This window comes from Podarcis raffonei, chromosome 6, assembly GCF_027172205.1.
Source record: "Podarcis raffonei isolate rPodRaf1 chromosome 6, rPodRaf1.pri, whole genome shotgun sequence".
Taxonomy (NCBI): Eukaryota; Metazoa; Chordata; class Lepidosauria; order Squamata; family Lacertidae; genus Podarcis; species Podarcis raffonei.
This window is the reverse complement of record NC_070607.1, coordinates 30,629,538-30,656,882: the sequence shown is the minus strand read 5'-3', so window position 1 is coordinate 30,656,882 and position 27,345 is coordinate 30,629,538. Positions and strand designations below refer to the sequence as shown.

At 45.7% G+C, this 27,345-nt stretch overlaps 1 protein-coding gene across 2 annotated transcripts; it reads right to left on the bottom strand.

Annotated features, from left to right (window-relative positions):
• Positions 1-733: 733 nt before the first annotated feature.
• Positions 734-26,915, bottom strand: LPAR3 (lysophosphatidic acid receptor 3). Of its 2 annotated transcripts, none has more exons than XM_053391890.1 (3): positions 26,396-26,915; positions 12,358-13,114; positions 734-2,577 (listed from the first exon to the last, which is right to left on the bottom strand). In XM_053391890.1, exons 2-3 carry the CDS (start codon positions 13,091-13,093, stop codon positions 2,249-2,251), a joined length of 1,065 nt encoding a protein of 354 aa, XP_053247865.1. In that variant the 5' UTR covers positions 13,094-13,114; positions 26,396-26,915; the 3' UTR covers positions 734-2,248. The 2 variants fall into 2 exon arrangements, with proteins under 2 accessions (XP_053247865.1, XP_053247866.1); XM_053391891.1 differs by lacking the exon at positions 26,396-26,915 and adding an exon at positions 15,004-15,158.
• Between the last annotated feature and the right edge of the window lie 430 nt (positions 26,916-27,345).

The following is a 27,345-nucleotide window of genomic DNA, read 5'->3' as shown; positions in this document are numbered from 1 at the left end:
CAGGTATTAGATGAGAGCAGCAGACTGACACAGAGATGTATACAATTTTAGATCTTGGTTACACTAATGCGAGCCAATTACATGCCTAATAAAATAGGAACGGGGCATCCTGCAATTAGGCTTTCAAATTTTCACATTGCACCGTAGGCTGGCGTTGTTGTTGTTTTCACTTCTAAGTTAGCTAGCTGTGTGGAACTGGGCAATCTGTATCATGAACAATGGGCATCATTCCTTCAAGGCTTAGCCTTCATCTGCTGGGCCCCAGGAGATCTAACATCAAATTCCCGTCTTAATTCTTCTTGCCACAATGCCCTGGTGCTAATTATTTGGCAGCAGTGACTGCAGATATCTCTGAACACAGATAACGACACCTGATTGCAAAATGATTGAGTAAGAGAAAAGTACTGGGCTGATGGACTGTTTTAGGCATGCTATTAAGCCAGACCTAAGTAGGCCTGGAACTTTGTTTATTTTTGTTTTCATGCAAGAAGAGAAAGTGCAGTTTTCTCTCATTTGACATGCTATTATTTTGCAATCCTAGGAGATGCATAATTTTAAACATTCATGAATTTGAATAAATTAGCACATGCTAATAAGAAGTGGTATTTCTCTCACCAAGTTAGGTGGCAAATTCTGGTCCTGTTTTCTGGCAGCATTTAGAGGGAAAGCTGTATTGCTTCTAGAAAAATCCCAGTGTCTGAAGATGGTCCCCCAAACAATGAGGTACCCAAACTCAGATATAAAGCATTGCATTTATTTACAATTCTGGACCATCGCCTGAAGTATACCACTGATCTCACACACAGTTCACAGGAGATAAAACCACTTAAAAAGTACAGTGTGAAAATTAATCTATGCACATAAAAAAATACTTTGAAATAACAAAAAGTATGATCCCATGCCTTTGCAAGAAGTTTTTCCCTCACTAACTTGAAAGGATTCAAACCATAAACCACAAAGTGCACAAATATTCTTGCTTATGTCTCTGTTATACAGGTCTAACTTTCACCACACAATAGTCTAAATCCTTTTTTTTTTAAGCCGGGACTTTTCAGAAACTCAAATTTAATAACCAAACTTCCAACATATTTTGTGCTAGCAACTCAGGCCTGAACTTGTGACAGCTGAAAGGTAAGATCAGAGGCTTAAAAATACTGCCATCAATCCTCATTGTCCCACTTTCAACTGAAGCAGTCAGTGATTATTTGGCTTGTTTCTTTAAGAGCAAACAGTTCTGTCCCTACGAACAAGTCACAAATGTTGCATACGCACGGAATAATATGTTATTGGGAGACTGGCTGCCTTTGCGTGCAATTAGTTTATTGCAGAAATCTCCTGAACTCCCCCACCCCATAATCACAGCTTGGAAGGAAAGTCAGGATGCTCAGAAATCATTACATTTACTGGGATGGGGCAGGGGCACCAGATAAACATGAAGAAGAGCTGTTTTGGTTTTGCAACCCTGTTACGCCATGAAAAATAAAAATGTTTACTGGAGGAGCACAAACACCGTACCACACAGGAGACTGAAGAGCCCAGTCCGATATATGGTTACTCGGGAGCAAGTCCCACTGAGTTCAAAAGGGCTTTAGGGCTGCAATCCGAAGCAATGCATATCATTTGGAAGCAAACCCCCACTGAGCAAAATGGCACATACTCCAATGTAAACATGCATAGGGACAGGCTGCAACTTTGGTCTGGATCTCACAGTATTGAATAGCCCTCCATACAACAACTAAAATAAAATAAAACAAAAATATTTCCACAGAGAGAATTAAAACATGAATCAGAAAGCTAGTTTACAACTCTTCTCCCTGATATCCTAGTTCTCTATGTGGAGATGATAGATGGATAGATAATAGATATAGACAGATAAGCATTTAGATGTGAGAACCAGCCTCATCTCAGCAGTCTGTAGTGGTATATGCCACACACAGTGGTAACTTGGCCTCTGAAGAATGAGGACTCCACAATGCCGGTTGTACAGTTTTCCAACTTTAAAAACACACACTGCAGAATAAGTCCGCTCTTCTATTCTTCTCCATCCCTTCCAGCATATTCCCCCTCTCATCCAATAATTATTTACAATGATGTCACGCCCCACTGGGGTTTGGGTTTCCTGGCACACAGAGTATACACTTCTGCTGTTTCGGGATTATGAACTCAGCTGGTTCAGTGCTTGGTCCGCTTGCATCCGCCGCACAAGCCACAGTCCATTTCTTAAGGAGGAAGAATGAGAGAGTGTGGCTCAGGTGTTTCCTTTGCCACTGATCGTCCCTTGGGTGATGCCATTTTCTAAGTATTGACTAGAGGTGTCCATACTCCTGTTGAGCACCGTGGAGGGGATCCGCGAAGACCGGCGCTCCGGCCTCTCCTCAAAAGAGCAGCAGATCATGCGCCTCATCGTGCTCGACATCTCGTCGTCTTTGTACGAGTAAATGATGGGGTTCATGACAGAGTTCAGAAGGGCCAGGAGGAGGAACCACCGCTTCACATTCTGTACCTCACAACGAGTGCAGTTCAAGCCGTCGAGAAGAAGGACGACAAGGCCGGGAGTCCAGCACACAACAAAGGCACCTATCAGAGAGAGAAGGAAGCAGAGAGAGAGAGAATGGATGTGTTTGTTTGTTTGTTTCAATTTGTTTGGATTTGTTTGTTTGTTTGTATTGTGCTGCATTAAGCATTTGGGCTTAGGACAAGACAAAGAGGACTACATAGCCTTCAATATTCCTCAGATGAAAACAGGAGCATTTCTCACTCGCCCCTCAACTGACCCCCCTCAACCTCCCATTTTTTTGCCACACAGACCTGCCCCTGCCACAGAGCATCTACACCACCACCACACCAATGGGACACAGAACACCCACCCTCCACTGTCTTGAGAAAACCACTTAATCCAGATTTTATTTTATTCTTTGGTAGATTTACAAAATGAAAAACACGTACCAATACAGTGGTACCTCGGGTTAAGTAATTAATTCGTTCTGGAGGTCCGTTCTTAACCTGAAACTGTTCTTAACCTGAAGCACCACTTTAGCTAATGGGGCCTCTTGCTGCCACCGCGCCGCCGGAGCACGATTTCTGTTCTCATCCTGAAGCAAAGTTCTTAACCTGAAGTACTATTTCTGGGTTAGCGGAGTCTGTAACCTGAAGCGTCTGTAACCTGAAGCGTATTTAACCCGAGGTACCACTGTACATAAATTTTAGAAAGGAGCAAGATTAGACATGGACATACAAAGCATTAAAAGAAGAAAAGAGATTCTGCTCCACTCCCCCTTTCTTCCTGCCCAGGGCAGCCCTACCCTCTGCCTGCCCTTCAGAGACAGCACATTAAACGGGACTGGGCCTTGTTGGCGATGGCAGCCTCTACTCCTCGTTGCCTGCTCTCCAGCAGTTGCTTCGAGCTGCCCAAGAGAGGAAGCTGGCAGCTGTGGCCATGGAGAGGCCATGGGATGCTTCCTTCACAGCCGTCACTGGAGGAGGAGGCAGCTGCTGCTTCATCCTTCTCCCCGACCTCAGCAACCCTGGTATATGCATGGAAAACCATGTTGCAAAATTCAGAGAAACTTGGATTTTGAAGGATGGCTGTGTTTCAATTTGAGCATTGTTTCAAAAAGTGCAAATTTGGGAAGTTCACCTTCAAGTGCAAAACGAGTCGAATTTCTTTCTTGCAATAAGTTGAGAAAAACTGTGGTTCGTCGCCCATTTGTGATAGTGCAACAACCGGTTTGCAATATTTATCTCCTGTCTCAAAGCACCTCCCGGAACAATGTGCAGACCAGCCAAGCATGCAGGCTGGTGACGTTGGTCAGAATCTATGAACCACCACACACAAGCACTGCATTTCTTTTCTTTCATAAATTTGTATTTCGTTCATCAACCCTGCTGGGTTCCCAGAGCAACTAACAAATCAGGAAGACTAAAACCACACAGTAAAACAGACAAATTCAATTAATATTTATGGAACAGGCTAATTGTATCGCTCTTTCATCTCTGGTGCCGGCATTGCCGGTTTGTCATTCCATGCTTCTTAGTGCAAAAAGAGAGAGAAAGAGAAGGAGGGAGGGAGGGAGGCCAGAGCTAATGCACAAACCAGCATGTGCTTAGCTCAAGCCACAATTGCTGCCTAGTTTACAAAAATAGGAAAATTACAGCTCTGCACAAAAGGCAGGCTGCAGAAGACGCACAGAGGAAGTGCTGCCCATTTATGTGTTGTTGTTTTGTTGTTGTTTTTTTTAAAAAAAATCAAAGTCAAAAGCTTACATTTTAGGAAGCCTTTTCCCTTCTCCCCTAAAGCCAGCAAAGAAATATTCCAGCAAGTTATGCCAGCGCTCTGTTTCCCCGCCCACAAACCATGCAAATGTAGGGCAACGGAAACCTAATCTGAACGGGGACAAGAGTTCAAATCCCAATCCTGCAGTCACCTTGAAATGGGCAGCTTTATTTCAATTCCCCTATCAGTGTTGCAGGCATTGTAAGAAATGCATATGGCGGTGAGACCTAACTGTAGGCAGATCAATGCCTTAAATTCAAAACACATGCCGTTCCTCAAAGAACTCTGGGAACTGTAAGTTTGACACGGGTACTGGGAACTGTGGCTCTATGAGGTGAAAACTACAGGATTGGGGGGGGGTTGAGGTGCTTTAAATGTACTTTAACTATATAGTGTGGCTCTGCCCTGTCCCTTCCTGCATTCCACGTACAGGACAAGTCCAAGGCCAAGTACATCTCAATCACTTTTGAAACAGCTACTCAGTTCATTTGCACAATACAAAAAATGTCAGTGTAAGCCGTATAGACGTAAGCGATACGAATTTATACGAAGAGAGAGACCTTTTATTTGCTTTTTGGTTTCTGCAAGCATCATTTCTGCTCAAATATAAGCATGTTAGGACAGACTGCCGATCACTCTTCAGCTTAGCAAAAACCAAGGTCATGTGTGGACTTGCCTGGAATGTCACCTCCTTTCCTTTCAAAAGGCTGCTTTGCATTTTTCACTGGGATGCTTCTGCGCAAGCTACATGCAGTGAAGCATCTATAACATGAAGGGAAAAAAACCAACACTGTCTTGATGGATCAGATGAAAGATTCATCCAGTCCTGTCCTGTGTTTTTAAGAGCAGCCAACAGGAGACCGCTGAAAGCTCACTCAACATGAACTCCTATTCATCCTTAGATGTGAATTCCTACCATAGGTGACATTTCCATTTACAATCATACCTTGGAAGTCGAGTGGAATCCGTTCTGGAGGTCCGTTTGACTTCCAAAACGTTCGGAAACCAAAGCAAGGCTTCTGATTGGCTGCAGGAAGCTCCTGTAGCCAATCGGAAGCCACAGAAGCCCTGTCATACCTTCGGCTTCCAAAAATACTTTGCAAACCGGAACACTCACTTCCAGGTTTGCAGCGTTCGGGAGCCAAAACGTTTGAGAACTAAGCTGTTTGAAAACCAAGATACGACTGTAGCTGCACTGGCTAAATAGAGCTTTCCACCATGGGTGTGTAGCTCAACAAGGTCTGAGCATGCTCACAAACTTTTGAGAGTCTAGAAGAGTATGGAAGAGTAGTGAATTTCATGAGACAACAGCACACTTTATTTTCTTGCCTGCAAACCTATAGGCAACTGATTAGGTGATCCTGAGTTCTACTATTATAAGAAAGGAAGAAAATATTTTATTTTATAAACCTCTATATCATGATCCAGCCGCCACGTAAAACACCTACTTGTTAAACAAGCCAGCCGCTTATCAACCCATTGTTGGAAGTTGGCTTGTTTTAAAATTTATGAGTGTGCCTTTTAAACCACATTTCGTAGTTCACATGGCAAGGAATGAAACTGAAAGCACAGTGAATTCCTGATCACCTGGACTGCTTAAAGTGCAACTGAATACTGGTTTATTTCTGCCTCCTGACTGCAAGGGTAACATGAGAGGGGAGTGCTTGAGCCCAAAGTACCGCCTAGGTTTGCAAAGGCTTCTGAACTAAACCATGGTTTGGCATTACGTGCACATTGGACCACTGTGCCTCTACTCATAGATTACTTGTGCAATTGATTGATTGTACTTATTAACTACTTTAGGCTTCATTTCAGAGGGAAAAGCAGGGAACAACACAACCATCAAACGCAATGAAGCATCTGTTGAGTGGATATTTGAATAGACAAGCGGTTATCTGGATCACTTTCTGCTAAATCTGGATCTGATCACGTCAAGGACAAAGAAAAAGCTGGGGACTATGGAATTGTGGGTTGTGATCCATGCTGTGTTCTTAAGGGAAACTCAAGTGGGAGCGGGGAATCACGAGGGGAAAGGAGCAAGAAGAAGAACAAAAGGGTCGATGACAGGGCTCTCCCCTATCTGTCCAAGGGTCAGAGTAACGCAGACATTGCACACATAGGTCAATGGAACTGACAACCACAGCAAGTAATTTCTGTCTAACGTTATCTAAATTTCTCTACCACTCAATTGGGTAAGCCTCCCAAGAAGACAGCTATCATTATCCAAAGATATGAGAGCGCATGATAAAATTGACTCGGTGGAAATATTTGCTAGTCAATCATAATAATAAGACAATGAGCGGATAAGAGTTTTTCTTCTTTTTCTCGTAATTCTGGGACACGGGGTCAACCAATAAAGCTGAAAAGTGTAGATGTGGGCCAGGACAGAGGAAGTGCCTCTTCCCACTGAGCACAGCTAAGCCAAGGAACTCACCACCACAAGATGTAGTGAATGAGGACTATCAAATTGGAAAGTTTTTTGTAGGGGAGGAGGATACAACTATTGGTGGCTGTAAAACAAGATGAGAGGCACCATGGCTCTGAATGCCACTCTAAGAGGGTCAGCTAGCCCTTATTTATGGATCAGGTTAGCTCTGAAAAACAGGATGCTGAAAAAGGCAGCCTAGAAAGGGTTCTTGTAATCTAGATGTTGGTATCACGTTGGAACAGAAAGAAGCAGGCAGAATGGCAATAATGCAGAACTATTTCTGGTCTGTTTTCTAGGAAATGGAAATATGAAATGAATTCTCACACAGGCTACAAGTCTAAACATCTTCAACGGCTGACAACCAGAAAACCGTTTCAGATAAAAAGGAAGGCACTCGAAATAAATTGAAGGCATTGTGACTAAAATACATAGTTTCCAGAGAGTGGAAACTGTCATTTAAAGAAACCCAGCTAGATTCTAATCTCCCAACATAATAGGAGAAGGAATCAGAAACATCTGAAAAGCAACTGGCATGACGTCTGACTGGAGTGAAAATGCTGCTCTCCTGAGCAAATTAATAGGCTATAGCTTACTGCGAAACTAAGCCCTTATCTGGCCCTGCCAAAATTTATGGAGAGCGTTGCCATCCATTTCGGTATGAGCTGGGTAAAGTCACGGCAGTGCATTATTTTACAAGCGGTTTGCACCAGCGGGCTCTGCTTTCCCACTGAAAGGCAGCAAAACATACTTGAATCAGTGCAAATATGTGCACTGGGAACCTTTCATCCAGAGGCAATTGCAATTCTTGTTAGCAGTACTTATTTGAGGAAGGCTTATTGGGTATTCGTTCTACTTGCTTTCCTGCTCAGGTATCTTTAAAAACTAAGTAATAAAAACCAATTGCCGCTACAAGTTTTCAGAATTAGGGTTGAAGCTCCCTTTCCCTGGGAAGACTCTTTGCCCCTGTAATGACTGCAGAAATTCAGCAACTGAAGTTCTCGTTATCACTGTGTATTCAGGCCAGGAAAACAGTATTCGCTTCTTACATTTCAGCCTGCCATGCTGCTGGTAAAAAGTGCAATAGTTTTGTGGGTGGGTGAGTGGGTCGTAGATATATAGAGTTCAAAAGCTTACGGTAGGTATTTAGGGTTGCGTCTTCTCTGTATTTAAAAACTAATTTTTAAACGTTATGCCTCACTGTAGCACAGGGGTAGCAGTCTTAATAGGATCTGGAGGGGCGGTCCCTGATTGGCACCACAATCTGAAATGGCATCAGAATGCCTCAGGCTATGCAGAGAAAAGTTAGCTCTAAGCAAGGATTCTCCACTGACAAAGTCAAAAGGGAGCAATCAAGGTCACAGCCAAGATATAGCAAAAGCTGGCCGGAACTCTAGGAACCAGAATCACCAACGGCAAGTTTGATATTGACCCAAGATAGTACCCCACTCCCCACTAGGTGTACAGTGGTACCTCGGTCTATGAACAGCCCTGTTAACGAACTATTTGGGCAACGAACTCCGCAAAACCGGAAGTAGGTGTTCCGGCTAGCGAACGTTGCCTTGGAAGCCGTACGGTGGAAGGGCACCAGCCCCTGTAGGGAAAGCGCGCCTCGGTTTAAGCATGTTTTGGGTTAAGAACGGACTTCCAGACCAAATTAAGTTCGTAGTCCGAGGTACCACTGTACTTCTTTGTCCTCTCCCTTATAAGTGAATGGATGATGTTCCCTCATACAGGATGAGGAAGTACTGCACCGAGGGGGTTGAAGATATGCCCCTCACAGTGGACATGTTCCAGCCATCAGGAGATGGGAGGCGCAATGCATCTGTGCACATGCGCGCGCACAAACGCACACACATGAACAAACAAACCACAAAGCCCCCGAAATACAATTATCTAGGTACATACACACAACCAAACCATAAAACCCTTCTTCCATTTGTAACCTGCTCCTTGTAGTAGTATAGTTAAAAGTCACTAAAAAGAAATTCCCACACCCTCTAACTTTAGAAAGTCTTTCTTTGATATCAGAAGTGTGGTCATTTATTGTGGATTACTCAGCAGTAAGAGAAAGGTGCTGTTGCTTTTTACTGTGACTTCGGCATTCCTGAAGAAAAATTATGGGGCTAAGAAGCCTGAACAAACCATGGCTCAAAACACATCTTGATGCTATAGATGCGTAAGATTTGACGAATAAGAGAGCAAAGCTTTTGCTGGGACTGTGTTGGTTCTGGTGTCCTGTAACCTGTCTCCCAGCATGTCCAAACAGGCAAGGAAAAGAAGGAGAGGAAATGTAAACCACCCAGGGAAGAAAAGAGAGAGGCGTGGGAGGATTTCTAACCTCCCAGAATGCACATCATGGTTTTGCTTTAAGCAAACAGATTGTGTTGCCTCCTACCAATGGTAATAGTCAATAATATAAGACTATATGGGGTAGGGCCATAACTCAGTGGTAAAATGGTAAGTGTGCTTTGCATACAACAGGTCCCAGGTTCAATCCCTGACATCTCCAGGTAGGGCTGGGACGAACCCCATCTGAAACCATGGAGAGCTGCTGCCAGCCAGAGTACACAGTACTGAACTAGATGGGCCAATGGCCTGACTCAGTATAAGGCAGCTTGCTATGTCCATCTACTCCAGTGTTTCCCAAATATAGATCTCCAGCTGTTTTTGGACTACAACTCCCATCATCCCTAGCTAGCAGGACCAGTGGTCAAGAACGATGGGAATTGTAGTCCAAAAGCAGCTGGAGCCCCAAGTTGGGGGAGGGGAGGAACTGCTCTACCCAAAGCTATCATTTTGTATCTACTAAAATCAGCTGCATTGACCCAGTGGAAAAACAAACGTGCCTCGCAATGGGACAGCTGTATTGTAGAAGACAATCCCTACTTTGAATTCACTATGTCAACCACAATGTATTTGTTTAGATCTAATAGCTGGGTCCCCGTCCCCCTCCACCTTTCCCACACATACTTTGTGTTGCGCTACGAGAAAACAAGGCCTCCTTGAGAAATTCTGATGCCAGACCTAAGCAGCAGAGTCCTTGGGCCTGGCATTCAGTAGATAAATGGGCGAAGCATTCGGACTATGAAAAGAGAGGCTGTCCTCCATGTTACAGATATCTTGCAATGTTACAATAGGGTCAGTAGCGGTCTCCCCCAAGCCAGAGCAATGCTTTCTTTTGTTACCTCCTGTGAAAAGGACATGGCATGGTTATGAAAGAAGCTATTCGGTGCCTGACAGGCAATTGCAACATAAATAACAGCCACGGCAAGATGCTCAGGGTCACCTCATCTCACTTAGCATTCCTTGACTGTTATAATATTTGCACTGCACACTGTAGATGCCCAAGCAGGTGAGAATGAAAATTCAATACTAGATTTGGTTTGGATATAAAGGTGTTCTGTATAACAGCCTTCCCCAACCTTCAACGTGGTGCCCTCCGGATGTTCTGGCTTGCAGCTCCCATCAGCCCCTTAGCTAGCATGGCCAAGGACAACAGGAAGTTGTAGCCCAAGATAAACAAGAAGGTACTACATCAGGGGAGGCAGCTGTATTCGGAGTCTTCCAGACATGGGAGAGGGTTCACCTGCCAGTAATTAGAATAGAGGCTCCATCTGAGCAGGTTTTCAGAACCTGGGTACCAGGGACAGAGCAATATAATGATTGTGCGGAGAATGAGCTCTGGGGAGAGGGAATGGGTAGAAGGCTTTATAAACAGGGAAAGTTAAGATCTATCACAGTGCCAATAAACCACCAGAGAGATTCTAGACTGTCCTTACTTAATACTGTGGTTGCATTGCGGTAAAAGGCACTTAATGAAAACCCCCAAGTTCCACACACACCCAACTCCCATCCCCATTTTACTCAAATCATACCCATCCTATAGCCTTCCTAAAGCTGTAGCTGAAAGGATAACCACAAAAAAGGGTTAAAGGGCCAATCTATGGAGTAGATTGAACCCATCTCAATATTTTGGGACGCAATGAACAAAAGTTAACAAGCCCACAGATTGGTTGGTTTATTTATTTTTAAAAACCAGGGCATCAGCCCAGCCACATCATTTATGGCCAGGACATTAGAGTGAAGGGTGTGTAAGAAATTTATTATTATTACTATTATTACTATTATTATTAGCCTGACAGAAAGAGTGAACTAGCTTCTCTTTCCCTACCCACCCACCCCCCCCAAGTTTACAAGAGTTGATGTGCCTGGCTTTAACCTAAATCAGGCTTTAACCTAAATATATGGTCATCTGAGATGAGTTGGAGGCAATTCCAACTCATCTCAGATGACCATATATTTAGGTTAAAGCCTGATTCCAACCTAATTTTTTTCCTTGTACTACTACCAAGTATACTAACAAGCTTCATATAGTTTGTGAGACTTTGGGCTTCCTCTTGGGATCTTTTGCTCTTTGTTGCAAAGCTGTTGGTGCCAATTAACGCAATCAGACATATTGCTGATATTCCTAGTTCTTAGGTTTCCCGTCAGTGTATCCACCTCCTGTGCATGACCTAGGGATGGGGTTAAAATTCAATTCAGCTTGTATTTTAAGCTATCAAATTCGCACTTTATGAAACAATATGAGAACCAAAACGCAGCTTCTACAAATTTTGTGATGCAGTTCACTAAACAAATGTTGACTAAAATGCATATATTAGAGGAAAGTGTGCATAAAATGAACATACGGTATTAATAAAAGAAAAAAAACATGCAAATGATGCATTGTATTAGGAGAAAATGATAGCAAAGAAGTAGTCAAAACTCCATGTAAAAATGTGTTTATGAATTCACACTAAAATGCTGGTGAATTTTCCTGATGATTTTATTTTTTGCTGCAGAAATATGGAGAACCGAATTTAAAACTGGAAAAATGAGGAACCGAGAGAGCCAAAATTGACAGATCTGTCCATCCCTGTGCATGACTACCACAAACCCTACAGCTGAATAGTAGGGTTGGGTGTGAAGTCAAGCTATCAGCATGAATGTCAGAAACCCTGCAGGAGAGAAAATGCACAAGCCATCTCCTAAGACAAGCATTGGCAAACTCGGCCCTCCAGATGTTTTGAGACTACAATTCCCATCATCCCTGACCAGTGGTCCTGTTGGCTATGGATGATGGGAGTTGTAGTCCCAAAACATCTGGAAGGCCGAGTTTGTCTATGCCTGTCCTAAGATATTGCGTTTGGAGAGTGGAGTGGTGTTACCATACCTCACATTTATAATTTTTCAGCAAAGCACCATGCTGGGAATGCAAGAAGCTTGCAGGTAGATGCATCCTCCATCTGCAGGTTAAATGGCTTTGACTAGTCACTTTGTAAACTAAAGCTGGTTATTATTCATAAGCAGCCTAATGATTCATAAGCAGCCCAAGGCCAAGCATCAGGTCAATGGCTGTGTAGCCCTCCCATGGCACCACAAACATAGATCCAAGAGAAAGGATGAGGCATGGAGTAATAACACTCTCTTGTAGCTGAGGACAAATGGTGAGTTTCCATCCCACCATCCCAGAGCCCCCATCCTACGATGAGGACCAAGTGGGCCCTAATCACCGGAAATGTAACCACAGATGGCTCAGCCAAGATCTACCATCCTTCTCAAACTGAATGATGATGATGATACAACACAAGCACATCCGCCCTCCACATCCTCTTACCTAAGACCGCCATGACTGTCTTCATAAGTTTCATTGGAGTCCTCCTGCGGCTGATGGATCCACTCGTGTGCGGAGATAAAACATTTGTTTTCCTCTGGACGTACATGTAGATTCTTATGTACACCACCACCATAATGAAGAAAACTCCCAGGTTGGAGACGGTCCAAAATATCAAGTAACTCCTGCTATAAATAGGAGCCAGCGAAGAGCAGGTTGAGATATCACAGAGGCAGTTCCAGCCCAAGGTGGGCACTGCGCCCATGAAAATAGCTATGGCCCAGATCAACAAAATGAAAAAGGTGACCCTCTTCTTTGTGAGGTTGCTGTGCACCCTCATCCGAACAACAGACAGGTGGCGCTCAACGGCAATGACTAGCAAGTTGGCCAGAGAAGCCGTCAGGCTAGTGTCCAGAAGTCCCTGTCGCAAAAACCACCTGTTAACAGTTAGTGTTTTGGAGACTGGGCCGGTGTTGAACATCAAGAATACATAAGCGATGCCTGCAAAGAAGTCCGCAGCTGCTAGGTTGGCTAGCAGGTAGTAGAAAGGGAAGTGGAACTTCTTGTTTTTGACCACAGCGGCTATGACCAGTGAATTGGAGATGAAAATGAAGAGGCAAAAGAAGGCCCCAAAACATAAGACAATGACGAGAGTTGTCCCCGTCCACTCATCTGCTGTGGCTGTGTTACTCATGTTATAGAAGAAGTCCATGCGTTTATCATAGTGACATTCATTCATCCTGGATTAGAGTATGGCATCCTAGGGGGAGAGAAAAAGAAAGGAAGGTTAAAAAAAATGAAGGATAGGAGTGGTGCCATCTTGGAATTGCCATGGATAAGGAAGCTGTCCCAAACAAATATTTCTCACCTTCAAAAGTCAAATCATGCAACTACACAGGTTATGCGAAGCAGGCAAGCTAAATCCATTTATGTGCACATTTATGCCTTTTACTCCGGTTTCAGAACCTTGATGTTTTTAGGTAGAGTCCTTATGTGGACATGCCTCATTTTAAGAGTTCCTGCACGCCACAAGCAAGCCACGTGTCAGACTCCAGATCCAAGCACATTCAACACTCTTCCGAACGAATCAGATACTCTTTGTCATTTTATGGCAAGACATTCTGAGTGCCCGTTAATATATATAAAAAAATAAAAAACCCCAGAGCATAAATTAAATATATAAATGCCTTTACAAATGGCTTATTTATGTAATTAAATGTCCCAAATGTCCCGTCCATGGATTTAATCACATGGAATTTACTAAATTTATTACATTTCTATCCCACCGTATTGGTTACAATATCAGGCACATATATTTGATGTGATGAGCAAGAGGCACCTGAGCCTTTCCTAGTTTTACTAAGGAGTCCTGCCCCGTTCTTTAAGAACCCCCAAGCGTCAGGGGAAACATTTGGAAACCCTTCAGGGCAATCAATCAATCAATCAATCAATCAAATGTTTAAGAGATTAGGAGTGGCAATTCTGCCGCAACCTTAAAAGCAAGTTCTGTTTCACTAGGAGTCGTGTTTGTTATGTATATTTGCATATATTCGCTATACGGTAATTTATATGCTAGGTAATAATTTTCACTCTCCTAGGTTGCTAGCTTTATTTGGGCACACAAGAGTCAGCTAAGCAGGCATTGCTCACCGTTTCTAACTTAAAATGTGCACACTGTGTGCTAATTGTGACACAGACACCCAGGTTCTCCATTCCTCCCAGTTTATACTGCAGAGCACATGGGTGGTCGGTTGAAAAAAATTAACAGAGCTCTCGCACTTCTAACAGCTGTGTGGAACAGAGGTGAGAGCAGCCTTCAGTTTGTAAGAACCAACTTCATTTCACCGCCCCCCACTGAACCCCAAGATCTAACTGGAGCCAAGTACAAAAGATGTCCACTTAGAATTAAAGAACTTTGCGACCAGGAAATAGTTCTAAATCCCAGAACTGAATGGACCTTGCAGCTCTTCCACACAACAATCCAATCCTGGTAACATTTGCTTCCGCTTCCTTCATTTCAGCACTGTAATGTGGAGGGACAGGGGCATTTTGTTGTTGTCATTGTTAAATACTGGGAGTTTAGCATCCTTGATGGTCAACTTAAAATCATCCAAAGATCTACCCCCCTACCTTCTGTCCACCCCAAGTATAGGAAGTGGCATTTCAGCAGATGTAGCATATAATGCCAGGTAAACCTGCTGAAATCCCTTCTGGTACACAGCGCTGAAAGGTGCAAGACGGGAATGCTTTGCTAAGCTTGAAGCCGTCACCTTTGAGTCAGGTAGGCCATTACTTTTGGGAAGAGCAGCAGACCTGCCACAATTTATGCAACTAAGGCCTCTCCTTATCCCTCTATCACTTGCGAACCATAGAACTCACAATTTTCCTCCCTAGTTGCTATAGCTACTCAAATAGCACTAGTGTTGCTCATTCCCTACCAGTCTGATCCTGTCCTCTTCTTGTTCCTGTCAACAGTGTGTTGGCAAGCGCATGAAGAATCAGGTTCCCTGTGAGGTAACTTCAGAGTTTGAAGACTTAAAGGAAGAGGAAGGAATGCAGTAGCCAATGGTGTGTCAGCCAGAGGACTGCATTTTTTTGTTTCTGGACAAGCTTTTGTGCAGAGCCAGAGGCAACAAATTTACAATTTACCTTTGTATCATATGCTGGTTTCTACACAGACCTCCCACCCTTCATCTAGGCAAGCAAAAGATATCATCAGAGTTCAAGGGCACATTCCAGTCAGGCAAAAAAACACACTCAAGGAGGCTGTGAAGCAAGACTGCTGAGGGACATGGCCTCAGGAGAAGTGGTGTGGTCTGGGGAGAGTCCTGAGGGCCAGACAGAGAAGGCAGGAGTCGCCTTGGGATACGAAGCCTTATAAACAGAGAGGATGCTTTGCTTGATTGATCTACCTTGCTTGATTGAGCAACCCAATTATAAAGCCTTGCCCAAGGTAAATGAACAGAGGAAGGAGGCCTCCAGCAACCATGTCAAGAATCACATGTGTGCTGTTAACCTTCCCTGGGTCAGTCCACGCAAACATTTTGGCCCTTTTTCTGGGCCTCAGAACAACTGAATCAAAGACTAGCTGCTGGCTTTTGGGGCTCCTCTGAGCCAGACCCTTTCTTGTTGAGGAAGAGCACTGGACCTCCATGACTGTGATCCGTTGGAGCTCCTCCTTACCCAAGGAAGAATCGCAAGGTTGGAAAAGGACGGGCTCATTTGTTTCATTGTGGGATTCCACGAAAAATCTCTGCCACCCCTTAATTTCATCTCACTTTACCCCTCCTTCTCTCACCCTCCAAAACCACACACTCTGCTCGTCCGCTTCGGAGCATCTTCGGTTCACTAGCAGCAGTCCTTTGCATTTTGGCCAAAGCCTTATTTGGGATTTCAGGGAGATAGGCTGCTGTCGTCATATTCAGACCTGTGTGCTTATTTCTCAAAGCAGCACACTTGTTTTACCAAGTCCGCTCACCTCTGGCAGTTGAGCATTGGGGCAATCCCTTGTTTTGGATGGAGGGGAGGTTTCAGTCCCCGCCTGCCCCTCCAAACGCTAGGGTATCCCATTAAAGGGATCCAGGGGGAGTGGTCGTGTCCACGTGCCCAGGGGGCTGGGGCTGAAGACACTCCCCCAGACGGCGGTCCCTGTGGGGGTCACCCTATTTGATATAAGTCTTAGGAACCCCCTCCTGGATTGACCACGCATCACTTCTGGCTGGCGGGCCAGAAGTATTTAGATTGCCCCATGCCCAAGCCAAACCTCTTTCATCTGTATTCAATAAAGTTGTGGCCTGTTTTTACCCAAAAAACCAGCCTCATTTGTCTCTTATTTATATGTGTTTGGGTATGGGAAGTCCGATGCCTTGTCCTGCAAATGGACCAGCAGTTGTAGCAAAGGGGAGCCAACATGCTGCCTTCCAGATGTGAGACTATGGCTCCCCATCAGCCCCACTCAACATGGGCAATGATCAGGGATTGTAGCAGCTGTAGACCAAAACATCTGGCAGGCACCATACTAGCTTCCCTTGAATTAAAGGGTTGAGTGAAACAGAGTAGTGAAGCCTACACAAACATGGTGAATATAGGCAAATATAGCTAGTAGAGATTCTGCCCCCAACACACTTTTATATACCCTCGCTTGACTTTTCTAGTCTAGTTTAGGGTTGCCATATTTCAAAAAGTAGCTATATGCAAAATAGTTCCTGAATACCCATATTGCATACCCTCCAACATTTCTCCAATGAAAATAAAGATAAGGGTAAAGGTACCCCTGACCATTAGGTCCAGTCGTGACCGACTCTGGGGTTGCGGCGCTCATCTCGCTTTATTGGCTGAGGGAGCCAGTGTACAGCTTCCAGGTCATGTGGCCAGCATGACTAAGCCGCTTCTGGTAAACCAGAGCAGCACACGGAAACACCGTTTACCTTCCCGCCGGAGCGGTACCTACCGTATTTATCTACTTGCACTTGACGTGCTTTCGAACTGCTAGGTTGGCAGGAGCTGGGACTGAGCAATGGGAGCTCACCTCGTCACAGGGATTCGAACCGCCGTCCTTCTGATCGGCAAGTCCTAGGCTCTGTAGTTTAACCCACAGTGCCACCCGTGTCCCCCAATGAAAATAGGGACATCCTATTCTATTCTATACTACTACTACTAGTACTACTACTACTACTACTACTACTACTAATAATAATATTTAGACTCCATCCATTTGACTGGGTCACCCAAGCCACTCTGTGAGGTTTCCAACATATATAAAAATAAAGCATAAAACATTAAAATAAACTTCCCTATACAGGGCTGCCTTCAGACGTCTTCTAAAGATTGTACAGTTACTTATCTCCTTGGCTCGGGGGGGGGGGTCGCATAACTCCATACCCTCCAACATTTCTCCAATGAAATTAGGGAAGTCCTAAAGAAAAGCGGGACATTCCGGGATCAAATCAGAAACTGGGATGGCTGCTGTAAATCCAGGACTGCCCCTGAAAAAGAGGGACACTTGGAGGGTCTGATATTGGTGGGCATGTTGCGGTACTTTTTCCAGAGGTGTGTTTGAGAGCACAGCCTTTAAGGTCAGGTGGAACTTATGTTATTTGCAGAGGAGGGTATAAGCAATCCCTGTCCCGTCTAGTTTTCAGGACTCTGGGTAATTCTGTAGATAATGCCTCACCAGGACTTTCCCATGGCAGAAACACCTTGCCTGCATTGTTATTCGCAGGAAAAAGAACATGCTGCCTGTTCTTTACAGACACTGTGTACTCAACTTTCTGCTTTGCTTCTGCTGTATTCTCACAGAGCCACCGACCAGGATTTCAGCTGAAGGTGTGGGTCTCAAGTCCTGAAGTGCACAGTGGATAATGACATTATCTCTAGAAAGGTGCTCATCTTGCACAGTAGTGCTTCATGCCACCCACATCCTCTGCAAACGGGGGTGGCAGAACCCCTAAAACGGCATGCAGGGTGGGATGTGTGTGTGTGTCATTCTGTCTGGCAAGCCAAACTGCTTGCACAGATGGAACAAGTGCAATGTTGAATTGCACCCCCTGACTTGATAAGGAGCCTTCCCAAGATGCAAAACTGGGAGATGGGAAGCAGCTATGAGGATTAGTGTCCTTGCATTCTCAGCAACATGGCCAAGCTCATGGGTGCGATCAGGGGTGTACGAAGGGGGGCAGAGGGGTGGTCCGCCCTGGGCACCCCTCTGGGGGAGTTGACAAGATGGCCTGCTGCCCCCCCCCCAGCTGTAGAGCAGCTGAGGGCGCACGCGCAGTTAGTATGGGCGCCGCTCGCGTGGCGTCCGTACAGGTTGTCACGCATGCGCAGCCCATACGGACATCGCACATGCGTCGCCGGGTGGTTCGCCCCGTCCCTCAGCATCCTGCCCCGGGTGCCGGAAAGGGTTCCTCTGCCACTGGGTGTGGTCACACCTTTTAAGTCAATAGGTAACTTGGAACAAGCAGCTGCATGGAATTAGAGGAGCTACCAAGAACGCCAAGAAAACAACAACATAAATGTGAAATATGAAGACAAATGTTTTGATTGGGGTTTGATAATGCTCCTTTCACATAAAGAAGTGCTTGCTAGATCAGGCCAAAGGGCTCTTGCACAGCATCCTGTTTTCACAGTGGTCAACCAGATGCCTGTGGAAAACCCTCAAGCACAAATAATGTGGTCATCTTATACACACAGCAATGAATCATTAACTTTCCACTTAGTGTAACAATGCAAAATGCAAATTGATTTGTAGGGAAAGGGTTTGCAACCGGATCTCTCTGATGGAGTGCTGGTTCACAAAATTAATGGTTTTCTTTTTCTTTTTTTTACACTAGAACATGCAGGCTTATTCTTTAAGAAGAAGAAAAAAAGATAAGTATATCTTTCCTGTGCTGGAATAAGTAAAATTTCTGGTAAAAATGAAGACACAAAACGTTTCTGGATTCCATGTGTACATACATACATACATACATACATACATACATATATTCAACTATCTCAAGGACTGTCACATAGAAGGAAAAAGCTTGCTTTCTCCTGCTCTGGAGGGCTGGACTTGAACCAACAGCTTCAAGTTACAAGAATGACCGCTCCCCACATTAAATGGGGGGCACCCTTTGCGTAGTTGCGCGCAGCCCCCTGGACCCTATGCGGCACCATTAACACAGGCTTGGCTTCGCCTTCCCCCGTGGGATACCTGGAGGTCTCCGCCTACCTCAACCAGTTGCTCAATCCCACCTGGGGAGGCGTTGCCAAGGTGATCAGGCCAGGTAGGGGGAGGGACCACCCTGCCCACACAATAGGGGGAGGATCTGACCTAGGAATCGTGACTAAACATGTGGGAAAACTTTCTGACGGGAAGAGCTGTTCAACAGTGGAACAGTCTCTCTTGGGAGGTTGTGGACTCTCCCTCCCTGGAGGTTTTTAAACAGAGATTGGATGGCCATCTGTCAGGGATGCTTTAGCTGAGATTCCTGAATTGCTGGGCTTTGGACTAGATGACCCTTGGGGTCCCTTCCAACTCTACAATTCTCTGATTCTATAATTTATAAAAAGATAGAGTTGGAGGGGGGAAATACTTTGTGAAATATTTATTAACATTTCCAAAAAAAAAAAACTACCTATGAAAGTGTGCCAAGAGGAATAATAAAAATAATAATAATAATAATAGGAAAAATAAATTTATAAACAGAAATAATGGAAAGCAATAGCATTTTTTTAAAGCTGGTTTTCAAAGGCACTTCTGCCAAGTAAGCAAAACCTCAATTGTTCAAGCATCATCAGCTGTTTGAAAGACTGGATAATATTTGACCATGATCACATAACATCTGACAAGTTAGTTTGATTGGTGTGTTGGCCAATCGTAACAATGTCTATTGAATACTGCAACTATTTAAATATATTGTACAGAAGATACCTTTGAATAATCCAAGTGAAAAGCAGTCCACAAGTGTGTCTTATCATCACTTTATTACTTCCCAGGCATGAGTAAATAATTAAAAGTCAACAGAGGCAAGCCACACACGGAAAGACAATATTATGCAATGCTAATGTTAGACATTGTGGGCCATTTTTGTACCATACTCCTCTAGTTCAAAGCTATTGCAGCCATGCTAAAACCTGTTAAGGGCAGACACCCAGTACATCTCTAGTTACCACAAATTTAGACTCTGGAGGCTTTCATAATTTAAGATCTTCTGAAATTACGGTTTAGGAAGTCTATACATGGCATCTAACCTAAAAACGTCATGACAAAGCTTTCATTTAAAGACTCCCGGAGTTGAGGACTAAAGAAAGAGTTGGCATCTCAGCCTGTAATGAGGAAATAATCTCAGCATTTAAGACATTATAAAGCCGGTCTCTATACTATTTACTAAATATGTATGTGCCAACTCCTTTCGTCACCATCATATCCTTTCCCCCTTAAACTTTGCTCTTCACCCGGGCAGTATATACCGAGAGCAGGATTGGAAGTCAGCAGAGAATACTGGATTGAGCCTTGATCGGGATGACTGGATACTTCAACATGTCGGCCAACAAAACAATACACAGCTGTGCAGAGTCACCGTATCTCAGCCTCTTGTCTTCTAGTCTAGACAATTCAATACAGAATCAGTTGTGAAGATATTGGTACTGGGAACGCAATGCAAATGAAGCTTTCCTCCCCCCCCCCCCCAAAAAAAAAGCATACAAGATTTTAGAAGAGCAACTTCATTGACCTGTGGCAGCAAAAGCACATTTGCCAAGATCCAGAGGGGACATTCCATGCTCAGAAACTGCGATGTACGCCTTGAGGAGCCATAGTTCAATGGTAGTGCATCTTGCTTTGCATGCAGATGGTCACAGGTTCAAATCCCAGCTGTCCCTCCTGCACTCCGTTCTGCAGCATTGTTTGGCGCCTCTGCAGTGTGGCACCCAGCGCGACCACACCGGCTCTGTGGGGATGATTGGGCAGATAATACAGCAAATAGAAGTGTCTTCTGGAGGGGCTGGTGGGGAGTTGATGAGCAGAGTAGGCGGGGGCACAGCCCCTCCGGTATTCCTATATCTACACTGCCCTCATTACAGGAGTCTGTGCATGCATGTTTGGGCCACTGCAAAAGTTGCACCAACCACGCCTGCAAACGTTGTTTGCATTCTGAAAGCAGGAAAAGAGCCAAAGTGATTTTTGATCTCGTAAAGCCACGAGCAGGCGCCTTCAAAGTCCCTGAAATGTCTTGATTACAGTGGACTGAAAGTAAAATAAGAGTCCAACCTAGACAAATCTAGGATTTGCAGCCTGGTACAGGGTATATTTTCGTTTCGCTTTCCAGTGCACATCCAAAACTTATATAGAGAGGAAAGATAAAAATACCCATGCCATCAAGCCATAAGCACTATATCAAGCATGTTTTCCTCTATTTCACACATTGCATAATTAAGTATCTGGAATGAGCTGGGAATAATGTCCAGAATATTTCATTGGAGAATGTGACACGTGGTGTAGAATTTTAATTCAGAATGGTCCTAGGTTGTGGTTGCTTTGGCTTTCAGACAATATCTTAATCCAAATCACAGGTTAGACAAATAAAAAGTCCAATATCAATGGAGCAGATAACAGAAAAACTTCATTTGAGTTGGCTGGGCATATCCACACCACACATGGCTTTCCACCAAAGTATCCTGGGAACTGCAGTTTGCCAAGGGTGCTGGGAATTGTAGCTCTCTCTGTGTGGGTAAACTAAAGTTCCCATAATTCTCTGGGGGTAGCCATGTGCTTTAAATGTACGCCATGCATGTGACCAATGTCACATGTCATGGAAGACTGCCATATTAAAGCAATTCTGAGTCCTTTCTCATGGTGGAGAATTTTTCTACCAGTTGAAACTATTTTTTACACGTGTGACTAATTTTCTGCTGCCCCAGTAAGTATAAACAAGAATAAAGATAACATCAACTGTTCGTCTCTAAGGTGCTACTGGAAGGAATTTTTTTTATTTTGCTTCAACTACAGCAGACCAACACGGCTACCTACCTGTAACATCAACTGTTCTGACACAAATTAACAGTATCGGAAGTACTCTTGTTCAGATTGCTGTATGCAAAATCTTATTCTTACTACACTGGAAGAATGAAGGGCATGTAATTTAAAGTGGAAAAGTTTACACTGTTGACTTGTTCTCTTAAGCCCTCTTGAAGCAGGAGAGGGGTGGGGACCCTTCTTCAGCTGAAGCACCACATTTTTTCTCACAAATAACCTTCTGAGCGTCAGAAGCAAACGGCTGGCAGGGCCAGAGGTGAAGTGGGTGGGATCAGAAGCAAAAGTGGGTGGAACGATGGGGTTGACTCCCACCTTTGCAAAGGACGTTGCAATCAAGCCACACCAAAGCTTGACGCTTCCACCTGCCTGCCAATCTTGCACCACGGCAAACATGCAAACGTGCATCATTGCCATAGTACGGGGCATATTCCAGCTTGAATGTGGACTATGATGAGATCTGGCCAGAGGGAACTTGGGGCGGCATTTGGCCCATCAGCTACAGGTACCTCAGTCAGTAGAGCATGAGACTCTTAATCTCAAGGTTGTGAGCTTGAGCCCCATGTTGGGCAAAAGATTCCTTTCATTGCAGGGGGTTGGACTAGATGGTCCTTGTGGTCCCTTGCAGCTCTGTGAAAATTGTGCAAATCCTGATGTAGAAAAAAAAGGCAGGAAGAATATGCTCAGCAGCAAAAGGATGATGTGCGTGAGGAATGCCGAATCCTGACCCAAACCAATGGCTGCCTCCTCACTGCGCTCTCTCTCCAAGCACTTTATTTGCAGCTGGAATGAGGAAAAGGAGCACCTTGAGACATAGATTGTAGGCAAGTGAGCTGCAGGCAAGGAATGAAGTCCACAATCCCTGAGGCCAGCTAATTATGCTGCCAAGTTCTGTCCCCTTTTTGTTTAAAAAGAGCCCTGTTTAAACGAGCGGTTCCACTGCCATCACATCTAGCTTGGTCCTCAGACTTAGGACTCAGCTCCATTAGTCAGAAAACAGTGTTTTGAATGCATTATAAGCATGCAACACAGGATGGCGCTGGAGAGCAAAAAACATTCTTTGCGATTTTCCATAGTGTTTTTCCCCCTTTCGTTATAAAAATTTAATTTCTGGCTTATTTATAGCGTGTGCCCCCCCCCCCCCCAGTGTAGATCCACCCTTAGTGAAGAGGCAATTAATGCTGTAAAGAAGTAACATCCAGCCATCTGCAGTAACACACTTACAATGAAAAGCCACCACAGGCTGCAAGTATTGTGTAGACACAATGCAAGTAGCAAAACACACACAGAGAGAGACTTTAGCTCCTGGCTATATTTGATAACACAGTGAATTCATCACTGTTATCGGCCTCAGCAGTGGCGAACCTTAGAGCATTTAATCTCCACTTGGTGCCACTCTATTTCATGCATCGATTAGCCAACAATTTGCCTTGCAATAGGCATTTGCCCACAAGGCTTGGTGACTTCAAACTCTGGCTTATAATCAATTACGTCTATTTGCTAGCCTTCCCGCTCAACAGTAAATGGAAAGGATTGCCGTGAATTCATTGGCGTTATTATTGTTGTTGTAGTCACAATTATTATATTATGTTATGTACCATTAGCCAACTTCCAAATGAATGTAGGTACAGAGGTTAGGTTAGCACGGCTGCTTAAGTGTATAATACTTTGCATGGCTGACAAAAAGAGTCTCATCCTTAGGGACACCGTTCCTTAAAGAGCCGCCCTCTGATTGTCACAAGGGAGGTCCAAGATAAGGGAAGAAGCCAACCCTTTGCATCTTATCTGCGGCCCAACAATGCACCGAAGAGCCCCAACTCAATCCCAGTCTGCAATCACCCAAATGAATGATTAGGTTTCAGCCTTACAAGTCACCCAGGATTATTACTGGATCCTGGTTTAAATATATCTGGCTGTCCAGGCGCTCTTGTAAACATATATCCTGAAAGAAGGCAGTTCCACTCCTGTTAGTAATATCTCTCAGGGTTGGAGCCTTATTGCAATTCTTTCCATTCTCCAGTAGCCAAGGATTCAGCCTTTTCCAGTGCTACTGCCTGCCCATGAAGTGAGCTGGCTAGGGATCACAAAGTGATTGAAAAGGCAACTGGGACAAGGCACTCAGCACAAAAACAAAGGCAGCGCCACAGCCCTAACTTAAGACAACCTGTCTATTGAGCATTCGTTCTGATTGGTTTGCACAGAGTTTGCAGGGAGGTTAAACAACACCAGCTGTTTATTGAGCATTTGCCAGTACAGTGGTACCTCGGGTTAAGTACTTAATTCGTTCCGGAGGTCCGTTCTTAACCTGAAACTGTTCTTAACCTGAAGCACCACTTTAGCTAATGGGGCCTCCCGCTGCCGCTGCACCGCCGGAGCACAATTTCTATTCTCATCCTGAAGCAAAGTTCTTAACCTGAGGTACTATTTCTGGTTAGTGGAGTATGTAACCTGAAGCGTATGTAAACCGAGGTATCACTGTAGTTCTGTTGTGCAAGAGCACCATGTTCACTTTAATTGCACAAACTGAATTTGCCAGTATGTGGTTGAATACCACCCTCAAATTAGCAACCGTCTGGAAGGACCCACTGTCTAGATTTGAGAAGAAGAAGAAGAAGAAGAAGAAGAAGAAGAAGAAGAAGAAGAAGAAGAAGAAGAAGAAGAGTGTGTGTATTCTAGCCAGATTAGCATTGCAGTCAAATGATGGATGCAGGAACTGCAAACAGAGAGAGGGAGAGGGAGAGAAAGAGGGGAGAAAACACTTTTACATTGGCCCCAAGGCGGTTGGATGAATAAAGCAAAGGTAAGAGCTTATGCCAGAATGGCTTCATCAGAACCAAACATGTTGCAGAGGAAAATCGAAATGGTGGTGCTCAATGGATTGTGGATGAGGATTACCAAAAAAAACCCCAAACATCTGCCCTGGTTTAGCTGCATCAGAGTCGGTCACAACAACAAACAGGCATTTAGTAGCCCAGAGACCTGAGCGTATGAACATGGGCAATTGCCTGCTGCAATGATACACTTACTCTGAAGTCCATACATTAAATCAAACACACTTCTTCTTGGTGGTGGTGATGATGATGAGAAGTTCATTCTTCCCTTGTTGGCAATCCTGCCAGCTTTGCTAACAAGGCTAGGGCAGGTCACGGCTGCTCCCATCTCTAATTGCACACCTGCCCTCTCCCTCTGAAAGCAGGGGCGGATTTTGGTAATACGGCAACCTGAGCAAGGACAAATTTTGGCACACACACCCAATATGACAAATAGGTTTCGTTATTATTTTGCGCCCCCTTGGCTCGGCGCCCTGTGAGGGGGGGCCGCCCGCACCGCCCTAAATCCGGCACTGCTGGAAGGCTCTACCTCAAAGGTGAAGAAACCTGTGGCCCTTCAGATCAAACTTCTCCCATCAGCCTCAGCCAGCATGGCCCATGGTAAGGAAAGATGGGAGCTGCCAGTCTAGAAGGGCATACAGGCTCCCATCTTTACTCTACCTGCTGGGGGAAAAAGCCTTCTCTCTTTGGGCAGTGTTGAAAGGAAGCCCGGCTCTAGCTGGTCACCTAGAGGGAGTGAAAGGTGACCCCAGGAACTCCATGGAAGAGCAGCCACCATTTCCATCTCCTCACTCGTGCTTTCTCACTCTGTCGGGGAAAGGGTGATGGGGCCCAATCCCCTAAAGAGCACCACCCAGAGACATGGGCATAGTCAGGGGCATAGCCAGGGGAGGCAGGGGGTGGCTGCCCACCACCACCACAAAAATCAAGTAAATAAATAAAAATACTTAGAAATTGGAGAAAGATTTTGACAGATTTTTCTGAGCTACCTTGGGTTCCAAAGAAAGTAATTTGAAACAACTGCTGTTGAGACATTTCCTTCCGAATCTGCTAGACAGAGGAGGGCGACGGATGGGTGTCCTGCCCCCCACCCTAACATAAATCCTGGCTACGCTCATGCTCAAAGGAAGAGTGCCAGCAAATCATAGAACTGCGGAGTTGCAAGGGGTCCATAAGGGTCATTAAGTCATGCAGGAATCTCATACCCGGTCTCCCATCCAACTTGGAGCCGCACGGGACCCTGCTTAGGTTTTCAACTGTGCTAGCATCGCTAGGAGAAGAAGGGAAGCTGCTCCTTCCGTTGCCCAGACTCGGGAGAGAGGCGTCCCGCGTTCCCGATCCCCGCTGTCCTGTCGCTCCCCACCTCCCCGGAGAAAACTCTTTTTCTTTGCTTTGCACGTTGTCCACCCTCCTCCGCGCGCGCGCCTCAGCACCGCGGCGGACGCTGCTGGGCGAAGCAACAGTTTGGTCTCCGCGCGAAGCCAGAGGCGCTTGAAGAAGGCGGCGGTGCCGCTCGAGGCCGGATTCCCTGGCAGTTCAAAGCTTCCCACGGGGCCCCCGCTTCCACAAGTGGAAAAGGCGCCGAGAAGGGAGCCACATTGCAGGCGTGTCAGTCACCCTTCGCTCCCCCCTGTTACCTCCCTACCCCACTCCCTGCCCGTCTCCCCTCACGGCAGGGCGCAAGCCCCTCACTCACCACAGCAGCCCGCGCGCGCGCGCCTCAGTTGCAGCCTGCCCGCATGCCCGGCTGGCACCCGCCACGCCGCCCGCTCGCTCTCCGGCGCCGGCTGCTTCGCGTCAAGCCGGACGGTGCACGGTCGACGTTTTTTGGCTTTGGCGGCTGCAGCCCCCAGAGCCGCCGGCGTGGGCGTGGGCTGCCTCCTTCCCCCACCGAAGGCGGCGCGAGGGCGGGGAACCCTTGGGCGAGCCGAGGCGCCCTCCGTCGGTCAAGGCTGCCTTCTGGGCCGGCGCCGGGTACGTCGCCGCGCGGTTTCTTTCGCAACCTGCCGCTCCCGGGTCCTTCCCATTGGGCCCTCGGTGGTTTGTTATGGTTTCATTCGCAAGCGGAGGGCTGAGGAGCTTCTCGCGGCGCTGCTGCTGCTCCTCCCGAGTGAATGTGGAGCAAGGCGCAAGGGCAACAGCGGCACTGGGAAAGCCCAGTCGCTGCTGCTTCGCTTCCCTGCCTGCTCCCGCCTCTTTCCTCCTCGTCCTCCTCTCCCAGCCCCTGGCTGGCTGGATCAGTCCCTCACAGCCACGAGTGAAAAACTCCTGCTCCTCCTCTACATTTTCTTCTTCTTCTCCCCTCCCCGCACTTCACATGCGTGCATACTCAGTCAAGACTAGCCCCCGCAGGGCAAAGGGGGCAGTGCCCCACCGAGACCTGAGTCTGCCCTCACCTTTCAGCGGTTCTCAACCTGTGGGTCCCCAGATGTTGTTGGACTACAACTCCCATCATCCCTGAGCTCTGGCCTTGCTAGCTAGGGGTGATGGGAGTTGTAATTCAATAACATCTGGGGACCCACAGGTTGAGAAAGGCTGCTCCAGCTGGTCCAGGGATGGCACTTCCTCGACGTTGGTGTTTCCCTTGTGAAATGGGCCCTGGCGAGGATGGGGGCAGAATTGGAATGTGTGCCCGTGGCTCTGGCC

What these genes read in the sequence shown, in the direction of transcription:
- LPAR3 (XM_053391890.1), bottom strand. Translation starts at nt 13,093, where the DNA reads ATGAATGAATGTCACTATGATAAACGCATGGACTTCTTCTATAACATG. An exon ending in GACAGTCATGGCGGTCTTAG is followed by an intron (nt 2,578 to 12,357) that starts GTAAGAGGATGT and finishes TCTCTCTGATAG; the next exon opens with GTGCCTTTGTTGTGTGCTGG.